The sequence below is a fragment of the Amphimedon queenslandica genome, unplaced genomic scaffold (genome assembly GCF_000090795.2).
Source record: "Amphimedon queenslandica unplaced genomic scaffold, v1.1 AMPQUscaffold_12407, whole genome shotgun sequence".
NCBI classification, from domain to species: domain Eukaryota; kingdom Metazoa; phylum Porifera; class Demospongiae; order Haplosclerida; family Niphatidae; genus Amphimedon; species Amphimedon queenslandica.
Window position 1 is genome coordinate 1,737 of NW_003547356.1, and position 18,564 is coordinate 20,300.

Sequence of the window (18,564 nt, forward strand, 5' to 3'; positions counted from 1 at the left end):
GCACTGTGAGCATAATACTACCGGAGTAGACTGTCAGGCTTGTTTACCGTCTCGTAATGATTTACCATGGCAACCGGCTACGAATGAAAACACTGTAATTGAATGCAGGAGTAAGAATGCTAATGTTAGCTATTAAGTTTTAATGACTTTATTGTAGATTGCGACGGGCTCTGTGGCTGTCAAGAAGGCCTAGGTGGAGATGAATGCGACACCTGTTTAGCTGGTTACTATAACAACAGTGGGAGTTGTACACGTAAGCCGATTGGAAATTATGATGAAAATATTATTATTATTATTATTATTATTGTAAAATTTTTAGGTTGTACTTGTAATTCAAATGGATCGGATGGTTGTGATTCAGATACTGGAGAGTGTTATTGTTTTGATGGCTATTCTGGTATTGAGTGTGAGCTGTGTCCTGATGGAACTCATAAAATAAATGAAGGATGTACAGGTATAGATAAAAATTAATGGTCATAACTTGAAAAATTTAAGTTGGAATTAGCTCAAACTTTCTACACAGCATAAGGACATCAATATGTATCAGAAAATGTAATAAAAATTGGGGGTCATTTTTTAGCCATTTTTCGAAAAAAAAGCATGGGCTATAGCCTTGGGTATTTTTCAGATTTTGGCACATTTCTTAAAATGGCCGTAACTTGAAAAATTTATGTCGGAATCAGCTCAAACTTTCTACATAGCATAAGGACGTCAATATGTATCAGAAAATATAATAAAAATTGGGGGTCATTTTTTGGCCATTTTTTGGAAAAAAGCATGGGCTATAGCCTTGGGTATTTTTCAGATTTTGGCACATTTCTTAAAATGGCCGTAACTTGAAAAATTTATGTCGGAATCAGCTCAAACTTTCTACATAGCATAAGGACGTCAATATGTATCAGAAAATATAATAAAAATTGGGGGTCATTTTTTGGCCATTTTTTGGAAAAAAGCATGGGCTATAGCCTTGGGTATTTTTCAGATTTTGGCACATTTCTTAAAATGGCCGTAACTTGAAAAATTTATGCCGGAATCAGCTCAAACTTTCTACATAGCATAAGGACATCAATATGTATCAGAAAATATAATAAAAATTAGGGGTCATTTTTTGGCCATTTTTTGGAAAAAAGCATGGGCTATAGCCTTGGGTATTTTTCAGATTTTGGCCTATTTCTTAAAATGGCTGTAACTTGAAAAAATTAAGTCGGAATCAACTCAAACTTTCTACACAGCATAAGGACGTCAATATGTATCAGAAATGTAATAAAAATTGGGAATGATTTTTTGGCCATTTTTTGAAAAACCATGGGTTATAGCCTTGGGTATTTTTCAAATTTTGACAAGTTTCTTAAACTCAAAAAATGTATTGAATATTGCATAATAGGTTTTTTGTGATAATAACTCAGTAAACTAATGATATGCAACTTGCCGTTATAATAATATGATTATTCTTTTCTCTTTGTAGATTGTCCATCTTGTTATGACAATATTTCTGTTGCTTATAATACAACAGTCAGTTCACTTGAGTCACTAACAGAAGCAATTATCAACTCCTCCACATCAAAAGAAATCCACACATCACTCACAGATACTGTAATGAGCTTGCAATCCAACCTACTCAATCTTAAAGAAGTATTAATTCATTTAACATCTCGACAAATGCAGCTGTTTTCCAACCTTTCAAAAACAAACACTGAACTGGTAGAAACAGTGGAAGAGGTAGACATTTTTGCTAATTTTATAAAAGAGATAGAAATGTCAGCTAAACTATTAAGACAGAAAAGAGAGATGAATGATGAATTGATTAATAATATCACTGAACAACTGAGCCTCATTGAGACACTATTGAAAGTTAATGCTACTCAACACTTAAAAACATCACTAAATATAACAAAGAGAATCGACATTGTTATATCTCAGCTTGCTAACATATCAATGGAGGCCGAAGCTGCAGCTAATGAGCAGTCAGTAACAGTTAGAGAATTATTAAGAAATGGACTAGCTCTATCTGATAATACAACAGACCTACTGCAATCAATAAATGAGCTAGTGGACATTGAGAACAGCACCCTGGACCTGTTGAGGGGACTTAATGATTGCTCCACTAGCAACCTCTCCAGTCTTGTTGCTGAAGGAGAAATAAAACTGAATCAAGTTATTAATGACACTGTGGAAGTATTAGAAGCAGCAATGAGTGTGTATGATGATGTGGAGAACATAGAATTTATTGAAAGAGGAAGAGAGCTTTTGGCGCAGTCTTTGCAGCTGGTAATGATTGCTAGTAGAACATACAATGAGACTGTTAATGTGTCTATTGCTAGTAATGAAGTAAGAGAAGCTTTTAATGTCCTTTTCAATGATGGACAGGATCTTCTTTCTACTGCTTCATATCTTAACAACACTGCTCAAGAGATACTGGCTAGAGAAAAGGAAGCTCTTTCTTCTGCTAATGCATCACTGAGGGAAGGAGAAAGGATCATTAAAGAAGCTGAAGAGGTCTTGAAACGAGTCAAGGAAGAACTTGCAAGAGCTTTGTCTTATGTAGAGAGACTTCATAGATTAAGGCTACTTGTTGAGGAGGCAGAGGAAGACTCAAATATGACGCTATCCCTTGCAATAGAAAGAAGGAGTAGAGTTAATGAACTAAGTAATATTATTTTAGCAACAGAGAGCATATTACTAGGTACAATAGAGACTCTGGATATTATAAATGACGTAAGTATAAAATACTGTAATGTCTTGGTTTTATTTTCTGACATTTTAGGTGCTCAATTCAACTAATGCAACTGCTTTGATATCTCGTTCAGAAGCCACAAAACTTCAAGAAGACCTTAGAGATATTCAGTTGGAGGAGACAGAGAGGAAACTGAGAGAATTGGGAGAGAGAGGAGAGAAGGAGAGACAGTCACTGCTTAAAGCAAGCACTGGCTTGAATGCTGCAATTGCTAATGCTGCAAGGACTAATGATAGTATAGCAGCTCTTTCAGTTCAAGTTGAGCAAGTTGAAGAACGAATAAACTCAATATCTTTTGCTGATTCTGCAACATTGGATTCTCTAGATAGGGCGCTTAGTAATGCAGAAGCAGCTTGTAATGCAACAGGAATGGAATTAGAAGAATTGAAGTCTGAGATATCGGTACTGGAATCAATGTCTGAGAATCTGAAAGATAAGTATGTCAACTTGCAACTCCACCGTGACCTGCTCAAAGACATGAGGGATAATCTTGATACACTTGACTGTGAAAATGAGTTTCAATAGAGAGTTAATTAGATATAATTATTCATTAGTAGTGCCACCTTTTTAAATATTCATTGATTGATAATTTTCAACCAATCAAATCATTTTAGTCACGTGTCTTTTAGTGCAAGCAATTCACATCATGGGGAAACTTAAGAAACAAAAGGTACAAGAATTAGTCTTTTCTCCTCCTAATGCTTTATTCTTTGTCTGTAGAAGAGTTCATCCAAACGTAAGAAGTTCCAGAGAAGCAACGAAACACTGTCCAATACAACAGTGAACAAATTGAAACAAAACAGGTTGGAAAGAAATAAGAATGAATTAGTTGTAGCCAGAGTATAATGGGCGTAGCTTGAAGTAGGGGATAGAAGCTACAAAAACTGCTTGAAAATTTGAATTATCAGATAGTACAGACTAAAATTTCTTGCCGTTAACTAAGATGTTTCACTTTAAAAGGACTAACCCTCATGCTAACGTAAAGTTGTCTGGAAAGAAAAGAAAGAAGCTCATTAGGGATGCAAGGAGAAAGCAAACGGAGCAACAGAAACAGGAAGAAATGATGGAACTAGCAATGGCTGAAGTACAACAATAATAACAATAATATTAAATAGTTTTAAAAAAGAGAGAAAAAACTACTACATTTTGATAATATATCCACACAGCAAAACAAGAGTAAACGGTAATAATAATAATAATAATAGTAATAGCTATAGTTTCTAATTAAAGTGCAGCTGCTAATAATACCATTACTGAGGTCTCTGTGGGATTGATGGGCGGGGAGGGACCGGCCTTCCCCCACCACCTCCAGGTGGTCTCCTAATAATTAATTATAATAATTAAGAGCTCGTGAATAATTAATTAATTAATGAATATATAATGAGACTCACTGTGGTACATTAGGTCTTCCTGGAACATTTGGTCTCTCTGCAGACGGCCGACTACAAAAAATTAATAATTAAAAGTGGGCGGAGTTGTACTTACGTTGGTGCACGTGGTGACGTTTGTGTGTTGTTATTAGGGCGAGCTGGTGGGGGGCGGGGCATACTAGCAGTGCTGTGTGGGCGGGACGGCTTAGGGGGAGGGGGCAGGTCCTCGTCAATATTCACGGGAGGAGGAAGAGGAGTGTGAACTAAAAATAAAATAAAATAAAAAGTAAATAAATAAATAATTATTTTTATTGAACCTGTCTTGACGTTGATGTCTTGTACTAGACCCAGAGCGTCTTTGCATGCGTGATACATTTTAATCATCTCCTCTCTCCTAGTCGCTGCCTCTTTGCTCTCCTCCATTAGCGAGTTCTGGTCTCCAGCTGCATATATCATGGCTATTAGTTCCTTCTGAATGTAAAACTTCAACTGAGAGAGAGAGAGGGGGGGAGAAGATGGCAAGGAAAGAGGGTAGGGAGAGAGAGAGAGAGAAGAAAAAAGAAAGAGAGAAAAGAGAAAAGGATTTAGGAGAGAAAGGAAGGGATAGAAAGAGAGTAAGTAATAATATTTCTCTCTCCTCCATTATTCCTTACCTTGTTCACCATGGTGTGCATAATAGTCTTTGGTATTTGATCTTTGATGGTTTTAATAACAATATCAATATAGGACTCCACAAGGTTCTTAATCGTTTCGACCTGTCGCTCCAACTGTGGGTCTAAAGAAGCCATATCAGGATCCTAAAAGTAACAATAATAATACACTAAGTTTTTCATTTATTGACGTACAGGTGCTGAGCTTTTCTCTGCTTCTGGGTAAACTCCGGCCCTCAAGAAGGATGCCTTCCATGACTCCATTTCCTCCTCCGATTGAGCAACCAATTGCAACTGGTCCTGATCCTTGTAGACGTTCCTATAAACCACACCCAATGCCACGCCCACTCATTAATTAATACCATTACCTTCCGGTCGTGTAGTAAATGGCAAAGGCGTATTTCTTTCCGATGGAGAAGCGTCCGCTTTCAATGTCACGAACTTTCATGTCTTCAAGCCTTAAACTATACTTTTGCTCTTTCTCCTACAAGAACAATTAATTAAATAATTATTAATTAATTAATTAATTAATTGAGTAATTAACTATTAATTAATTGATCATCAATTAATTAATTGGTTAATCTGTTACCTCTGAGTCCCTGAAAAGTGTTAAACTCTCAGACGTCAACACGAACCAGTACTCCCTAGAGCTACCCTTTATGAATGAGACTACCATGCTGAGCCATCCTTTCCTGATCACCTGGTTACCCAACGTCTTAGCTTTCTTCTTACCACCACCTCCTTTAGCGGCACTGGAGGGAGAGAGGGAGAGAGAAAATTTATTTGATATTAATAATTTATTATAATATAATAATATACATGTATATGTAGTGCTGATATAATAATAATTGTGTGACAAATATTATAATTATAATAATATTTATCAGCACTTGAGAGAGAGAGGAGAGGAATGTTATTTATTGTTATTATTATTAATTTATTATTATTATTATTATTGTTATTTATTTTCTTACGCATCAAAGCCAACAAAGTCCTGATGGTTCGTGTTCATGTAGGATAACTCGATCTCTATCATCAGCGTAATCTAAACAACAAATAAATAAACAAACAAATAAATATATATATATTAATTAATGGTAATATTAATATTACGTGGTCCTTTGCTTTCTGTTCTTGCTCTCTTAAAAATGTTGACAGGATCCTTTCCGTCTCATCTCTTAGCAACGGATAACGATTCATCTAAACAATGAATGAAACAAGTCAGTTTAGAGCAACTTTAAACATTCGTAAAAAATCCAATTTTGATTGGAATCAGTTCAAACTTTCTACACAACATAAGTACATGTATATGTACCAGAAAATGTTATAAAAATGGAGAATTCTCACCTTTTCATTTTTGGCAAAATTTGGCTCGTGACCCTGTACTATAGTACAGGGACTTTTGTCTGATTTTGGAGCAACTTTAAAAATTCGTAAAAAATCTAATTTTAATCAGAATCAGCTCAAACTTTCTATGCAACATAAAAACATGTATATGTATCAGATAACATTATAAAAATAGAAAATTCTCATCTTTTCATTTTTGGAAAAATTTGGCCTGTGACCCTGTACTATAGTACAGGGACTTTGGCCCAATTTTTTAATAACTTAAAAGATTCGTGTAAAAATCCGAAATACATGTGTTTCTTATGCTCACTTACCCCATCGGCACAGTTCTTCACAGCCGTCATGAGTTCTGCTGACACCATGTCAACACATTTCAGTGCTGGAGACATAAGCTTCTCAATTTGGTTCTTCGTAATGGCTTCAAAGGCCATATCAGGAGTAAACAAACCAACCCTGACACCCTGTATGTTCTGGATGGTGAACGCTATCTCCTTTCTCATGGCCTTCTCATCTTTCTCAAACTAACAAAACAATAATAATAATGATAATAATAATAATAATAATAATAATAATAATAATAATAATAATAATAATGATGACAATAATGATATTTGTAGTAATTAAAGATTGTCAGAGACATTTTCTTAATTTAATAATGACGAAAAAATTCGTGTCACATTACCAACAATCAAAATATCATATGAACCATATCAAATTACATTTGCAAACAGCCACACTAAATATACTAAAATATACTAAAATATACTAGAGTATACTGAGATGTGCACCACACGTTACCTTGACTAGTTCAAAGGGGAATCTCTCGTGAAATATTTTATTAATTTTAGCTCCACACGTCAGCTCCGACATGACAACTTCAGCTCCTCCTCCTCCTTCGATTGTCCTCTCAAAATCGTCACCAAAATTTTGAATAAGACTAAAGAGAGAGAAAGAGAGAGAGAGAGAGAGAGGAAATTGAAAGAGATAAAGTTCCCTAGGCTTACGTAAGGAGAGCTTTTGTCTTAATGGTTGGATCGTTCGGATTGAATCTTTTATATTCCTCAACCTCCTTCTCCATGGCAAATACCTCACTTTGAAGCTTTGATCTCAAAGACGGAAGAGTATCACGAATATGATTAATCAGTGTCTTTAAAAATAATAATAATAATATTGTTATTTAAATTTTTATTACTTACCTGGTTCAATACTTTCTGCAGGTATGGAGTACCAAGCCTATCCGCCATATGCCTGTTTAAGAAACCAGTCAAACCGGTTTACAACCCCCTCCCTCGCCTCTTTACCTGTAAGCACTGTGAGACAGAAAGAACTTTCTCTCGCCAGCAAGAGCTGCTCGGATATCCTTACTACCATCGATATCCTTCTGACTACGATTCACAACACCGATATAACCACGTCTTAAAGAGAAGACCTTGTTCTCCAGAATGTCACGTGCGTCAGTACCTTCGTCCATCAGATCAAGTTTTGTCAGTACACCTATGGTTCTTATACCTTTTGGAGGAGAGAGAGGGAGAGAGAGAGAGAGAGAGAGAGGGAGGGAGAGAGAAAAAGAAACTTAAAAGGATGGAGACAATATCTAGTCTCCTACCTTGTGGGTCGCATTCCTTAGCCAGTTTGAGAGCGTCTGAGGTTGCAAGATCAGAATTAGCCGGAGTGACAGCCAGTATGAGTGTATTCTCTTTTGTAATGAACTGGAGCAACATGTCTCTTATCTGGAACTCAATATCTGGAGGCTGGTCTCCAACTGGGACCTTCGTCATACCAGGCAAGTCAACAAGGGTAAGATTAAGAACTGGGGAAGAGTTTTAAAAGTAACGAGAGAGAGAGAGAGGGAGAGAGAGAGGGGGGTAGTAAGTAAATATGTATCAGGTGATAGTCATGAGACATACCATGCGGTGAATAGACCCTCAGGTTGATTGGTACGGCTGATATTCCTTTCTTCTTTCCCGTTATCCTATCAGTCTCGGCCTCAATCTCTTTACGTACTTCGTTAAAATCCGTAAACTTCTTTCCCTTTTGATGTAAAAACTCGGCATATTCTAAGAGAAAAAGACAGATACGTAATGCATTCTTGTTTTTAAAAAAGGTTTTTACCAGCTTTAGCGTTTATTAATTGCAGGATTAGAGGACGCCTTGTGACGATTCCGGACCCACGTGGCAAGAAATCCCTAAACAAAAACAATTTTAACTAATAGAATTAACGAGAAAAATTTCAGTTTCAATAGCAACAGGTTAAAATGTAAACATTGATTTATTTGAAATATTTAAAAGAATCCTTAAATCCTTACAACTATATTAATTGTACATTAGTTATAAGTTCTCACTTTCCAACGCAGTTCTCCAGTACTGAGCTCTTCCCGGCAGACTGACCGCCAACGACTGCTATTTGAGGTAGATCGATGGGGCAGACCATCCCCAGGCTACTGAAGGCGTCCTGGAGGCTGTTGACGAGTGGGATAAGGTCCTGCATCTCTTGATTGTGAGACATTTTGAAAGAAAATGAGGGAAAGAGAGAGAAGGAGAAGGGCAGGAATTTGCGTCGGCTGCTACGCCCTTATGAGTGGGTGGGGATAATTAAATGGGTGTGGCTAACTTGCTCATTAATTATTCAAAATGGCGTCTAGTATGGAAGCTCAAAGAAAATCACTTCCCATATACTCCGCGCGAGATAGACTCATCAGAGAGATAAAAACCAACCCTTGCTGCATAGTAGTGGGGGAAACTGGGAGCGGGAAGACAACGCAGATACCACAGGTGAAATAAATCAGAAAATTAATAATTAAAAATTATAATTTTGCACTAATTTTATTAATAGTATTTGCATGAGACTGGGCTAAGCAAGAAAGGTCTGATAGGTATAACGCAGCCTCGACGAGTGGCCGCCATTAGCATAGCAACCCGTGTTGCTAAGGAGCAATCTGTATCTCTCGGAGCTGAGGTATTCCAATTAATGCACACCACCACATCACATGACTCTCACATGCCAGGTGGGGTATGCCGTAAGGTTTGAAGACTGCACTGGACCCAGTACCAAAATTAAATATCAAACAGACGGTCTGCTACTGAGAGAAGCCATTCAAGACCCTCTGCTATCAAGGTACATCATGATAATAATAATAATAATAATAATAATAATAATAATAATATTTATTAGATACTTGGTAGTGATACTAGATGAGGCTCACGAGAGAACCGTACACACTGACGTGTTGTTTGGAGTCATTAAAGGAGCTCAGAAGGAGAGAAGAGAGAGGCACATCAAACTATTACGTATTGTCATCATGTCCGCCACACTAGACACCAGCTCTTACTCTAACTACTTCAACAACGCCAAAGTACTCTACATTCAAGGACGACAGTATCACGTCAACGTCTATTACACCTTAAAACCACAATCCGACTATATTCATTCGGCCATTACAACAGTGCTCCAGCTGCATGGAGAAGAGGAGAGTGGTGAAAATGGAGACATACTGGTTTTCCTAACAGGTCAAGACGAGATTGAGTCGATGCTTCATACACTGATACAGTGTAAATCTTTATTTCCGTCTCATTGGAAAGATATGATGGTACTGCCACTCTTCTCTGCTCTACCTTCAGCTCAGCAGCAAAAAGTTTTTCAAAAACCGCCCCCAAACACTCGTAAAGTGATCCTTTCTACTAACATAGCGGAGACTTCTCTTACTCTCTCCGGGGTAAAGTATGTCATTGATACAGGAATGGTGAAAGGACGTGGGTACAACCCATTGATGGGTCTTGATCTTCTACTGGTACAGCCTATCTCAAAAGCACAGGCGAGACAGAGGCTGGGCAGAGCAGGGAGAGAGAGTGAGGGATACTGCTATCGATTGTACACAGAGGAATCCTTCCTACAGTTAGAAGAGAATACTGTCCCTGAGATACAGCGTTGCAATCTCTCCAGCGTACTACTCCAGCTGCTTGCAATGGGTATTAAAGACATACTCAGTTTTGAATTTATGGATCAACCTCCGGAAGAAAGTTTGATAGCTGCACTAGAAGAACTAGTGCTGCTGAAGGCTGTGAATAAAGAAGAAGAGACATTAGAACTTACTCCATTAGGAAAGAGAATGAGCTCCTTTCCTTTATCTCCATCTCTTAGTTCTTGTCTCTTAGCATCAGTGGATTATGATTGTGTGGTTGAGTTAGTGACACTAGTATCACTGTTATCAGTTGATACTGTGCTGTATACTCCGACTGATGGAAGAGAGAAAGCTGATCTGGCGAGGATGAAGTTCTTTTGTCCTGAAGGAGACCATTTGATGTTGATGAAGATACATAAAGCATATCAAACCTCTAATGAAAAGAAAGTAATAATAATAATACTACTAGTAATAGTTTTAGATGTACATGTACATTTATAGTAAACTTGATTAGATTTTGAATGATAGAGTACCTTTTAAATCGTCATCATTTTCCCTTCTTTCCTTTCTCTCTCTCTCTCCTCTCCAGTCTTGGTGTCATGATAATTACATTCATGCCAGGAACATGTCCACAGTCCAGGACATTAGGAAACAGCTCAAAGAGATTTGCAGACAAAACTCACTCCAACTAACATCAAACAATGATGGAGAGAGGCTGAGGAAGACCCTGCTTTGTGGCTTCTTTAGAAATGTGGCAGAACATGTCAGAGATGGGAAATATCTAACAGTAAGTTTGTTGTTTATTGTTGTTGTTGTTTATCATTTTTGTTGTTGTTTAGGTGTTGTCAAGACAAGAGGTGTTCATCCATCCCAGCTCTTGTTTGTTCTCAGTGACTCCTCCTCCTCCATTTGTGATGTACACTGAACTAGTTCACACCACCAAATGTTACATGAGGTTAGAACCATTCTCTATCAGACCAAAGTCCCTGTACTATAGTACAGGGCATGGGCCATTTTACTAAAATTTAAAAGTAGTGGATTCTCCATTTTTATAATGTTTCCTGGTGCATATACATGTACTTATGTTATGTAGAAAGTTTGAGCTGGTTCCGATCAAATTTGGATTTTTTATGAATTTTTAAAGTTACTCCAAAATCGGGCCAAAGTCCCTGTACTATTATAGTACAGGGTCACAGGCCAAATTTCGCCAAAAATGAAAAGTAGAGAATTCTGCATTTTTAATAATTTTTCCTGATGCATATACATGTACTTATGTTGCATAGGAAGTTTGAGCTGGTTCCGATCAAAATTGAATTTTTTTTACGAATTTTTAAAGTTACTCAAAATCAGATCTTCCTCTACCTAATCTTCCCTTTTGTTATGGTGTCTCATTTTAATTTCTCTTTCTCTCTCTCTCTCTCTCTCTCTCTCTCTCTCTCTCCAGGATGGTCTCTGTTATAGATCCAAAATGGCTATTTGAAATAGCTCCAAACTACTTTCATAAAACAATGACAACAAACATGATACAAGATTGAACTCACTCAGTCATTCACATTGTAATATTTTGTGATCTAATCAATTCTACTTTTTGTGGCAGCAATGCCACCATTTCTTTACACAATCCTAATTCCTCAGTAAATACTTCTTTGATCTCTTCAGTATGTGACTCACAATATTCAATTAACCATTTGTACGATTGAATTGAGGTCTCCAAATTCTTGATTTGTTCCCCGGGGTTTCCTGCTAAAAGTTTAGAATGCAAGCGAGCCACGTTGAGCTTTGACGTGAGGAAAGAGTGCAAGTACTCAGCTTCTGGTTGAGTCTCAAAACTTGAGAAAAACTCTCCGTAGTGCTTGATGGCGTCGTTCAGTAGTCTGTTTATTTTTTGGATTTGATGCTGTGAAGGAGAAGATCCTTCTTCACTGGCTAGTATTATCTTGTTGTTAGCCATGTCGTTTAGCGTGTCACCTAATTCAAACATCAGCTGGCGATTGAGTACTAGATAATACTGAGGGTTGAGACAGGAGAGGAGAGAAGAGAGGATGTCGACACGACGTTTGTGCATCCGACATTTTAAGGAAAGGTCAGACTCAAAGAAAGAAAGGACTTTATAAAGAGAAGAGTGATCTTGAGAGATAGAGACGAAATCGGTCGCGTGGTCTTCTAAATTATAAAATTTCTGAGCCGATTTAATCTGTGCCTCGGCAAATAAGAATACCTTAGATGCGTCTTGATAATTCTCAACTACATCACAAGAAACTTGTCCCTCAACATCAGCTAACTCTAACGGCTCAAACCTGTGTACTATAGCAACCTTTTCCCTCGTACCACCACCTCCTCCTCTTTCTCCTGATTCAGTACAAGAATGGGTCAATAAAGATATTGCATACTTAATCCAGCATCTGCTAACATCAGCCTCACTCTGCTCCAATTTCTCTTTCATTTCTTCTCCCTTTCCTCCTAACTCGTCGCTATAAGAACGAAGGACTACACTAGCAGCTGCCAGACAGTGCCTAGCCTGAGGGTAGTTAGCCACATTGATATAATACTGAGATATGGTCGCTGCATTAAGTGACCATTCAATGGGGTCGTAGCTCTTGGTCTCAAGTTGACGTGAGAGAGTATTCTGACAGTACTGAGCTGATAGTCCCGGCTGGTCTAAGTGAGTATAGACCTGAGCTAGGTAGAAGAGGGTGTGTGTGTGAAGATCTTCAAACGTTTTCTCTCTCTCTCCTTCGTCTCTGATGTCACCACTGAACAGATCTTCATCAGACAATGGTGGAGGATGGTGATACGACTTGTACAATGTCTCTCCTTGTTTTAAGAGCTCTAGTGACTTCTCATATTCCTCACTTCTATTTGACCACACTATTCCAAGACCGTTACAAGCTGTTACCATAGCAAAGGTGACACGCCCCTGAAATTCAAGAGATTTTGATAATTCTAAAATAGATTCATATTCTCTCTGTCCAGCACTAGTTTCATCAGTATTGATGTAATTAGCGGCTAAGAGAGAAGAGAGAGTGATTGAGAGTGGGTGGAGACTGTCATTAATTTCAGGCGGGGCCTGGCCTATCTTATCCTTAATTAGTAGGAGGGTCTTACGGGCGGAGTAAAGTGAACGATAGGGTTCCTCCTCAGGGTCTTTCCCACTCTCTTTGATGTACGAGAGGTACTCATCATAAAGTGGTTTAATTTCTTCCTTTATCCATTCAATAAGTGTTGGGGATAGACTTGTATAGTCTTCGGAATCAGCGGCCATTTTATTTTGAGTTTTGAGACCTGGAAGGAGGCGGAGTCAATTCACGTAATCTCTCACGCCAGACGCTCTCAACTTCACGTAGACACACCCCCTCCTCAAACGCCTCCTGTCCACCCACACCCTCTGGTAATGGAGCCTCTTGGGATGGGACCTATTAATTAAAAATTAATTAATTAATTAACATTCAGCATTAATTTATTATTATTATTATTGTTGTTGTTATACTTACTTCTATATCAAGTGTTGGTAGTTTACTGTTCCTCCAGTCCTTATCTATTAGTCTATAATCTAATAATTTATTATTTTTATGTCCTGCACTCAATTTACTGTCCTTGCTCATGCTATGGGCGTGGTAGCTAGGCTCATGTGATGGGCGTGGTCAAGTTGTGCAACAAGTGTTTGGGTGTGGCTCGTTTTCTGCAGCAAACTTTTTAGCTTCTCTGTTGTTTTTACTTTCTACTTCTTTGGCGTTTTCATCTTAATGGCCTCCATCAGAGCTACCACTATCCTTAGTTAGTCTTTTGCTGTTGAGTTTCATGATTATTTAAATCTTTCCTTTCAGATATCACACATCTTGATTTTGTCTTGTCAGAGTTGGAGCGCCTCGATTTTTCTGAGGCCAAATGGGAGAAATTTGGTCTTAAATGCGGCCTTTATAAAGGCAGATTGGAAACATTAGAGGCTGATTATCCCAAAGATGCCAGCAAATGTTTCAGAGAGTGCATTAGTCGCTGGCTGAGGAGAGAAGATGGTGTTGATGAAAAAGGAGAACCAACTTTAGAAAGACTAGCTGATATAGTGGAAGAGACTGGAGACAAATCTACAGCAGAGAAAATCAGGATCTGGAATGAAATTGTTACACCAGCAAAGGACCTGGAGTTTCACCAAGGTGAGTGAATTCAACAAAGGCTGCAAATTACTTATTTTTATTGCTACTGTAATGTATAGTTACACAGCCTACTGGTATGTCTACTACTCCTGCACAAAGTTCTACATCATTATGGTGGATCGTGTTACCGGTATCAATACTTGTAGTGTTAATTATAGTAGCAATGTACATTCCATACATGTACTATGCACCACCATGTAGCGTCTTGGATCCTACACCAATTGATGAATATGCATCAAAATTACGTGAAACATATGACAGAACTCTGACGAGGTATAAGGATCCAGATATTAATAAATATCCAGCTGCTGGTCCAACAGCTCCTGTTGATGATGTTCCTTTTATACCTTTAAAATTAATCAGATTAAAAAGCTACCAGAAGAAAGCAGATGCAGAATTTTTACATAGTGTTAATAAAGAAATCCTGAAGCATGATAATTTTGAAAAAATAGAAATTGACAGTCTTTTCAAACCACTACCAAATAAGCAATTACGATTTGTATTAATTACTGGAGAGCCTGGCATAGGAAAGAGCACATTAGCTAAAGAACTAACATTGCGATGGGTTAGACAAACTGATGAATTATTAAACAAAAATTATAAAATTGTTATTCTGATTCTATTACGCCTTAAAACTTATCAAAAAGCTGAAAATATTGAAGACCTTCTTATTAATGTTGAAGATACTAATATGACTGAAGTAATGTTATCAATCAGTAAAACAAGAGGAGCAGAAGTTCTTTGGATATTAGATGGTTTTGATGAGCTTCCACATCAACCGAGAACCAATTCAGTCTCAATATTCTTGCAACTTATAAAAGGAGACATTCTTCCCAAGTCAACAGTGATAGTTACAAGCAGACATGCTGCTACTGAGCCTTTGCTAATCTTTTTAGAAAATGATTCAAAACATTTTGCTCTTAGAGGCTTTAGTCCAAATGAAATCTTAAAATATGCTTCTACATATTTTAAAAATGGTACAATAGTTTCTGAGTTTCATTCTTATTACAGTGGTAATACTGTGATTGAGAATATGCTGTACAATCCAATGAACTGCTACATAATGTGTAAAGTATTCACTGACTTTATACATACTAAGAATAATAAGTATCCAATAACAATGACAGGGATTTATAATCAGTATGTACGTGCATTACTCAAGCGGCACCTCATTGATGCTAAAGTAATTGATATAAACTATGAAATGCCTCCATATTTAGTACAAATTAATAACTTTAATACTTCAGTATTAAGTGACATTTGGAAACATTTCCGTTATCTTTCTAAAGTAGCTTTTAATGGTGTAACAAAACCAAAATATATCTTTGGAAAGGAACTTCATGACATCCCAAAATTGAGTATGATGGACACTGTCACTAGCTTCACTGGGTTTGATAAAGATGAGTCTAGCAGTTTCATACACACTACACTACAAGATTATTTTGCAGCAATTTATCTTGTAAACAATCCACACTTAATGTTTAATGAAACTGACATGAAACAAAACTCAAATCTTGAGAATGTTCTTATTTTTTATGTTGGATTATCAAAGCTTATTGACAAAGAAATAGGTGCACTGGATATGTTAAGAACCAATTTTTTTGGTGAGTATGTGGAGGATACCATTTATATAGAAATAAATAGTTTAATGCTCAGATGTCTATATGAAAATAATCTAATTCGGCACAATCAAAACTATAATTTAGACTCAGGTTATCCATGGGTTATTGGAAATGTACCTTTGAATAATTTTGATTACTTTATTGCTGGGTATATTGTTGCCGCTCACAATATTACACTCAGAATTAAAATATCACATTTAACTGAATCAGCAGCATTCAAAAAAGGACTTCAATTCCAGAAAACTTCTGTCAATGGAAAAATTAATATTTGGTTGCACAAAGATGCTATGGCTGAAGTAGATCTACCAAGTGATGCAGTAATAGCATTAAGTTTAATGCTTGAACTAGATGCATCTTTAAGTTGTGAAATCATTTCAAAGTTTCCACTGTTGCAAGAGCTTTATATTATTATTTTTTATAAATTTGACTGTAATTCAACAATACTAGAGCATCCTTTGATGAAACTCAATGAATTGAAATTTCTGTTTGTATCAATCATGACTTATAACTATAACAGCATTTTAAAATTACTCAAACAACTTGTTGTTCCTGGACGACCTCTTAAAGACTTAATTGTATTGGTACCAATGAAAATAATTAATGCATACAAATATACAGAGATTTTAGATTTAACAGTACAAAGCTCTTTGGATAAATTAAGAATTTATATACTCCAAGCAAAAGGTTTAGAAATTACTTTTAATAAAAAAAGTAACAGTTTATTAGTTAAATATTTTCAATTATTTGTTCATCACCTGGATTTAGGAGCCACCCACAATATACAGTTGAACTCATTTACCTCATTTGTATACTACAAGGTGAAAGATGAAATGATTTATCGTCTTGAAATTACAATATACTCAGAACCAGTTACATCTTCATTAAATGATCTTATTAGTGCTTTCATGAACTATACATCAAAAATGAATACAAATACAAATCTAAATGCAGCTGATTACATCAATTATGTTAAAAAATTAAATGGTCCCATGTATGTTATAGTTTCACCAGCAGATCCAGTTTCATATGAAGCTGGAACAACTACCACAAAGTATGAACTATACAGGAATCTTAATGATTTTTTAAGTTATCTCATTATTGATACTTTGCTGGATAACATTCCATTACCAATATCAGTAGAAGTACATATGCGTCTATATCATATAGTATTATTTACAATAATAATGGCTTTTATTTTGCTATTATTCTGTAGTTGCTACTCCTTGTGTTTTATAAGTAGTCCCTGTCAATTATTAATATTATCATTATTTTCATCATTGTTATCATTATTATTATTATCATCATTTATTATTATTATTATTACTATCATAATTTGAAGTAGTGGGAACCTCAAACTGAACCAGAATGATCTGGTAAAGAAGTTGGAAAGTTGTCTAACAGACTATTATATAGTAGCTAGGGGCAGGGTTGAGCAGGGTGAGGGACTAGCAGATAACATTATTTTTGTTATTATGTACATGTACTATAATTACTATTAATCATTATTATTATTACTATTTTGATCATCAATATTGTTTATGTGTATAACATTTGATTTCAAGGAGATTTCATTATTTGAACCGGCAATGTTGTACTCAGTGTTGTGGGTGGGCATTCATTGAAATGATTGGATCATTTTGGATGCTGACATAACATAGTCTTGCTAGCCAGACCATTCCCAGCCTACAGTCATTGGGGTGGACCACCCCCAAAGACTTCATTTTTATGTCCTGCACTGTGTATTTACCAGAGCTACTTATAGACCTCTTCAGGTGAGATTGACGGTGGCCTATGAATATCATTACTGTTCATTACGGTATCCACCTACGGTGATAATTGGCCGCCATTTTGGACGGCAAGATTCAATGGAGGATGAATGAAGAAAAGGCAAAACTGATTCTTTTCGTTGGCATGGAGCTTTTTCAAGCTACAAAAGCTGGTTGGAGGAAAGAATGGTCACTGCTAAGCATCTCCTAAAAGAGATTTGGTGCAATATGAAGTATATTCTTTAATAGAGCTTGCTTTCTGCATTAGCCCATTCATACTCCATAGAAAGTTGCCGTCCACGAAAATTATTTCAGAGTCAGCCAGGCTCAGTCACGCCCCTTGCCGTATATCATTCTTTGACGTAATTCATTCTCACCCAAAGAGGTCTATTTACTGTCCTTCTGGGATTGGGTGTGGTCAATGAATATTAATAATAGGGCGTGGCTCGTTTTTTGCATCAACAGAACAGTGACAGCAAGCAGCCTTCTTTCATCGTAATGGCCTACTAGTCTAATGGCCTACCCTGTACCACTTAGTTAGTAATATTTCTGTCTACCAAATTTGACTGTTAATCTATTTTCAGGTATTGAGCACCTTGATAGGGTCTTGTCAGAATTGCAACATTTTGCTGATGCTGAATGGAAAAGTTTTGGGCTCAAGTGTGGCCTGCATTACAACACATTGAAAGCAATAGAAAGAGATGCTAGGTCTACTAAGGAATGCTTTACAGAGTGTGTGGCTTGCTGGCTGATGATGAAGGATAATGTTGATAAAAAAGGAAAACCAACTTTACAAAGGTTGGCTGATATAGTGGAAGAGACTGGAGACAAAGCAACAGCAGAAGAAATCAGGATCCAGAATGGAATTATTACACCAGCAAAGAACCTGGAGTTTCACCCTCAAGGTGAGTGAATTTAATAAAGGCTGTAGGTTATTTATTTTTATTGCTACTGTAATGTAGTTACACAGCCTACTGGTATGCCTACTACTCCTGCACAGAGTTCTACATCATTATGGTGGATCG

General features: G+C 36.8%; 5 protein-coding genes across 5 annotated transcripts; 3 read left to right on the top strand and 2 right to left on the bottom strand.

The window, feature by feature from the left end:
* The first annotated feature begins 8 nt into the window (after positions 1-8).
* On the top strand, positions 9-3,483 carry LOC100637856 (WEB family protein At4g27595, chloroplastic-like). The gene is made up of 6 exons (XM_003390526.2): positions 9-110; positions 158-253; positions 320-454; positions 1,466-2,715; positions 2,765-3,404; positions 3,455-3,483. Exons 4-5 carry the CDS (start codon positions 1,597-1,599, stop codon positions 3,257-3,259), a joined length of 1,614 nt encoding a protein of 537 aa, XP_003390574.2. The 5' UTR covers positions 9-110; positions 158-253; positions 320-454; positions 1,466-1,596; the 3' UTR covers positions 3,260-3,404; positions 3,455-3,483.
* Positions 3,484-3,685: 202 nt separating this feature from the next.
* On the bottom strand, positions 3,686-8,688 carry LOC100637981 (dynamin-1-like). The gene is made up of 19 exons (XM_020004100.1): positions 8,444-8,688; positions 8,214-8,287; positions 8,009-8,158; positions 7,708-7,911; positions 7,403-7,610; positions 7,298-7,349; positions 7,106-7,248; positions 6,900-7,038; positions 6,416-6,622; positions 5,868-5,954; positions 5,729-5,799; positions 5,344-5,506; positions 5,123-5,238; positions 4,950-5,073; positions 4,758-4,901; positions 4,422-4,593; positions 4,220-4,367; positions 4,126-4,176; positions 3,686-4,054 (listed from the first exon to the last, which is right to left on the bottom strand). Exons 1-19 carry the CDS (start codon positions 8,605-8,607, stop codon positions 3,985-3,987), a joined length of 2,487 nt encoding a protein of 828 aa, XP_019859659.1. The 5' UTR covers positions 8,608-8,688; the 3' UTR covers positions 3,686-3,984.
* Positions 8,689-8,698: 10 nt separating this feature from the next.
* LOC100638108 (putative ATP-dependent RNA helicase DHX33) lies at positions 8,699-11,606 on the top strand. The gene is made up of 7 exons (XM_003390528.3): positions 8,699-8,873; positions 8,935-9,057; positions 9,107-9,216; positions 9,274-10,447; positions 10,590-10,787; positions 10,840-10,955; positions 11,445-11,606. Exons 1-7 carry the CDS (start codon positions 8,733-8,735, stop codon positions 11,533-11,535), a joined length of 1,953 nt encoding a protein of 650 aa, XP_003390576.3. The 5' UTR covers positions 8,699-8,732; the 3' UTR covers positions 11,536-11,606.
* On the bottom strand, positions 11,463-13,621 carry LOC100638235 (KIF1-binding protein homolog). The gene is made up of 2 exons (XM_003390529.2): positions 13,492-13,621; positions 11,463-13,413 (listed from the first exon to the last, which is right to left on the bottom strand). Exon 2 carries the CDS (start codon positions 13,260-13,262, stop codon positions 11,550-11,552), a length of 1,713 nt encoding a protein of 570 aa, XP_003390577.1. The 5' UTR covers positions 13,263-13,413; positions 13,492-13,621; the 3' UTR covers positions 11,463-11,549.
* A 44-nt stretch (positions 13,622-13,665) lies between these two features.
* LOC109587877 (uncharacterized) lies at positions 13,666-17,352 on the top strand. Its single transcript, XM_020004096.1, has 3 exons — positions 13,666-13,774; positions 13,825-14,151; positions 14,211-17,352. Exons 1-3 carry the CDS (start codon positions 13,744-13,746, stop codon positions 17,108-17,110), a joined length of 3,258 nt encoding a protein of 1,085 aa, XP_019859655.1. The 5' UTR covers positions 13,666-13,743; the 3' UTR covers positions 17,111-17,352.
* Positions 17,353-18,564: the final 1,212 nt, after the last annotated feature.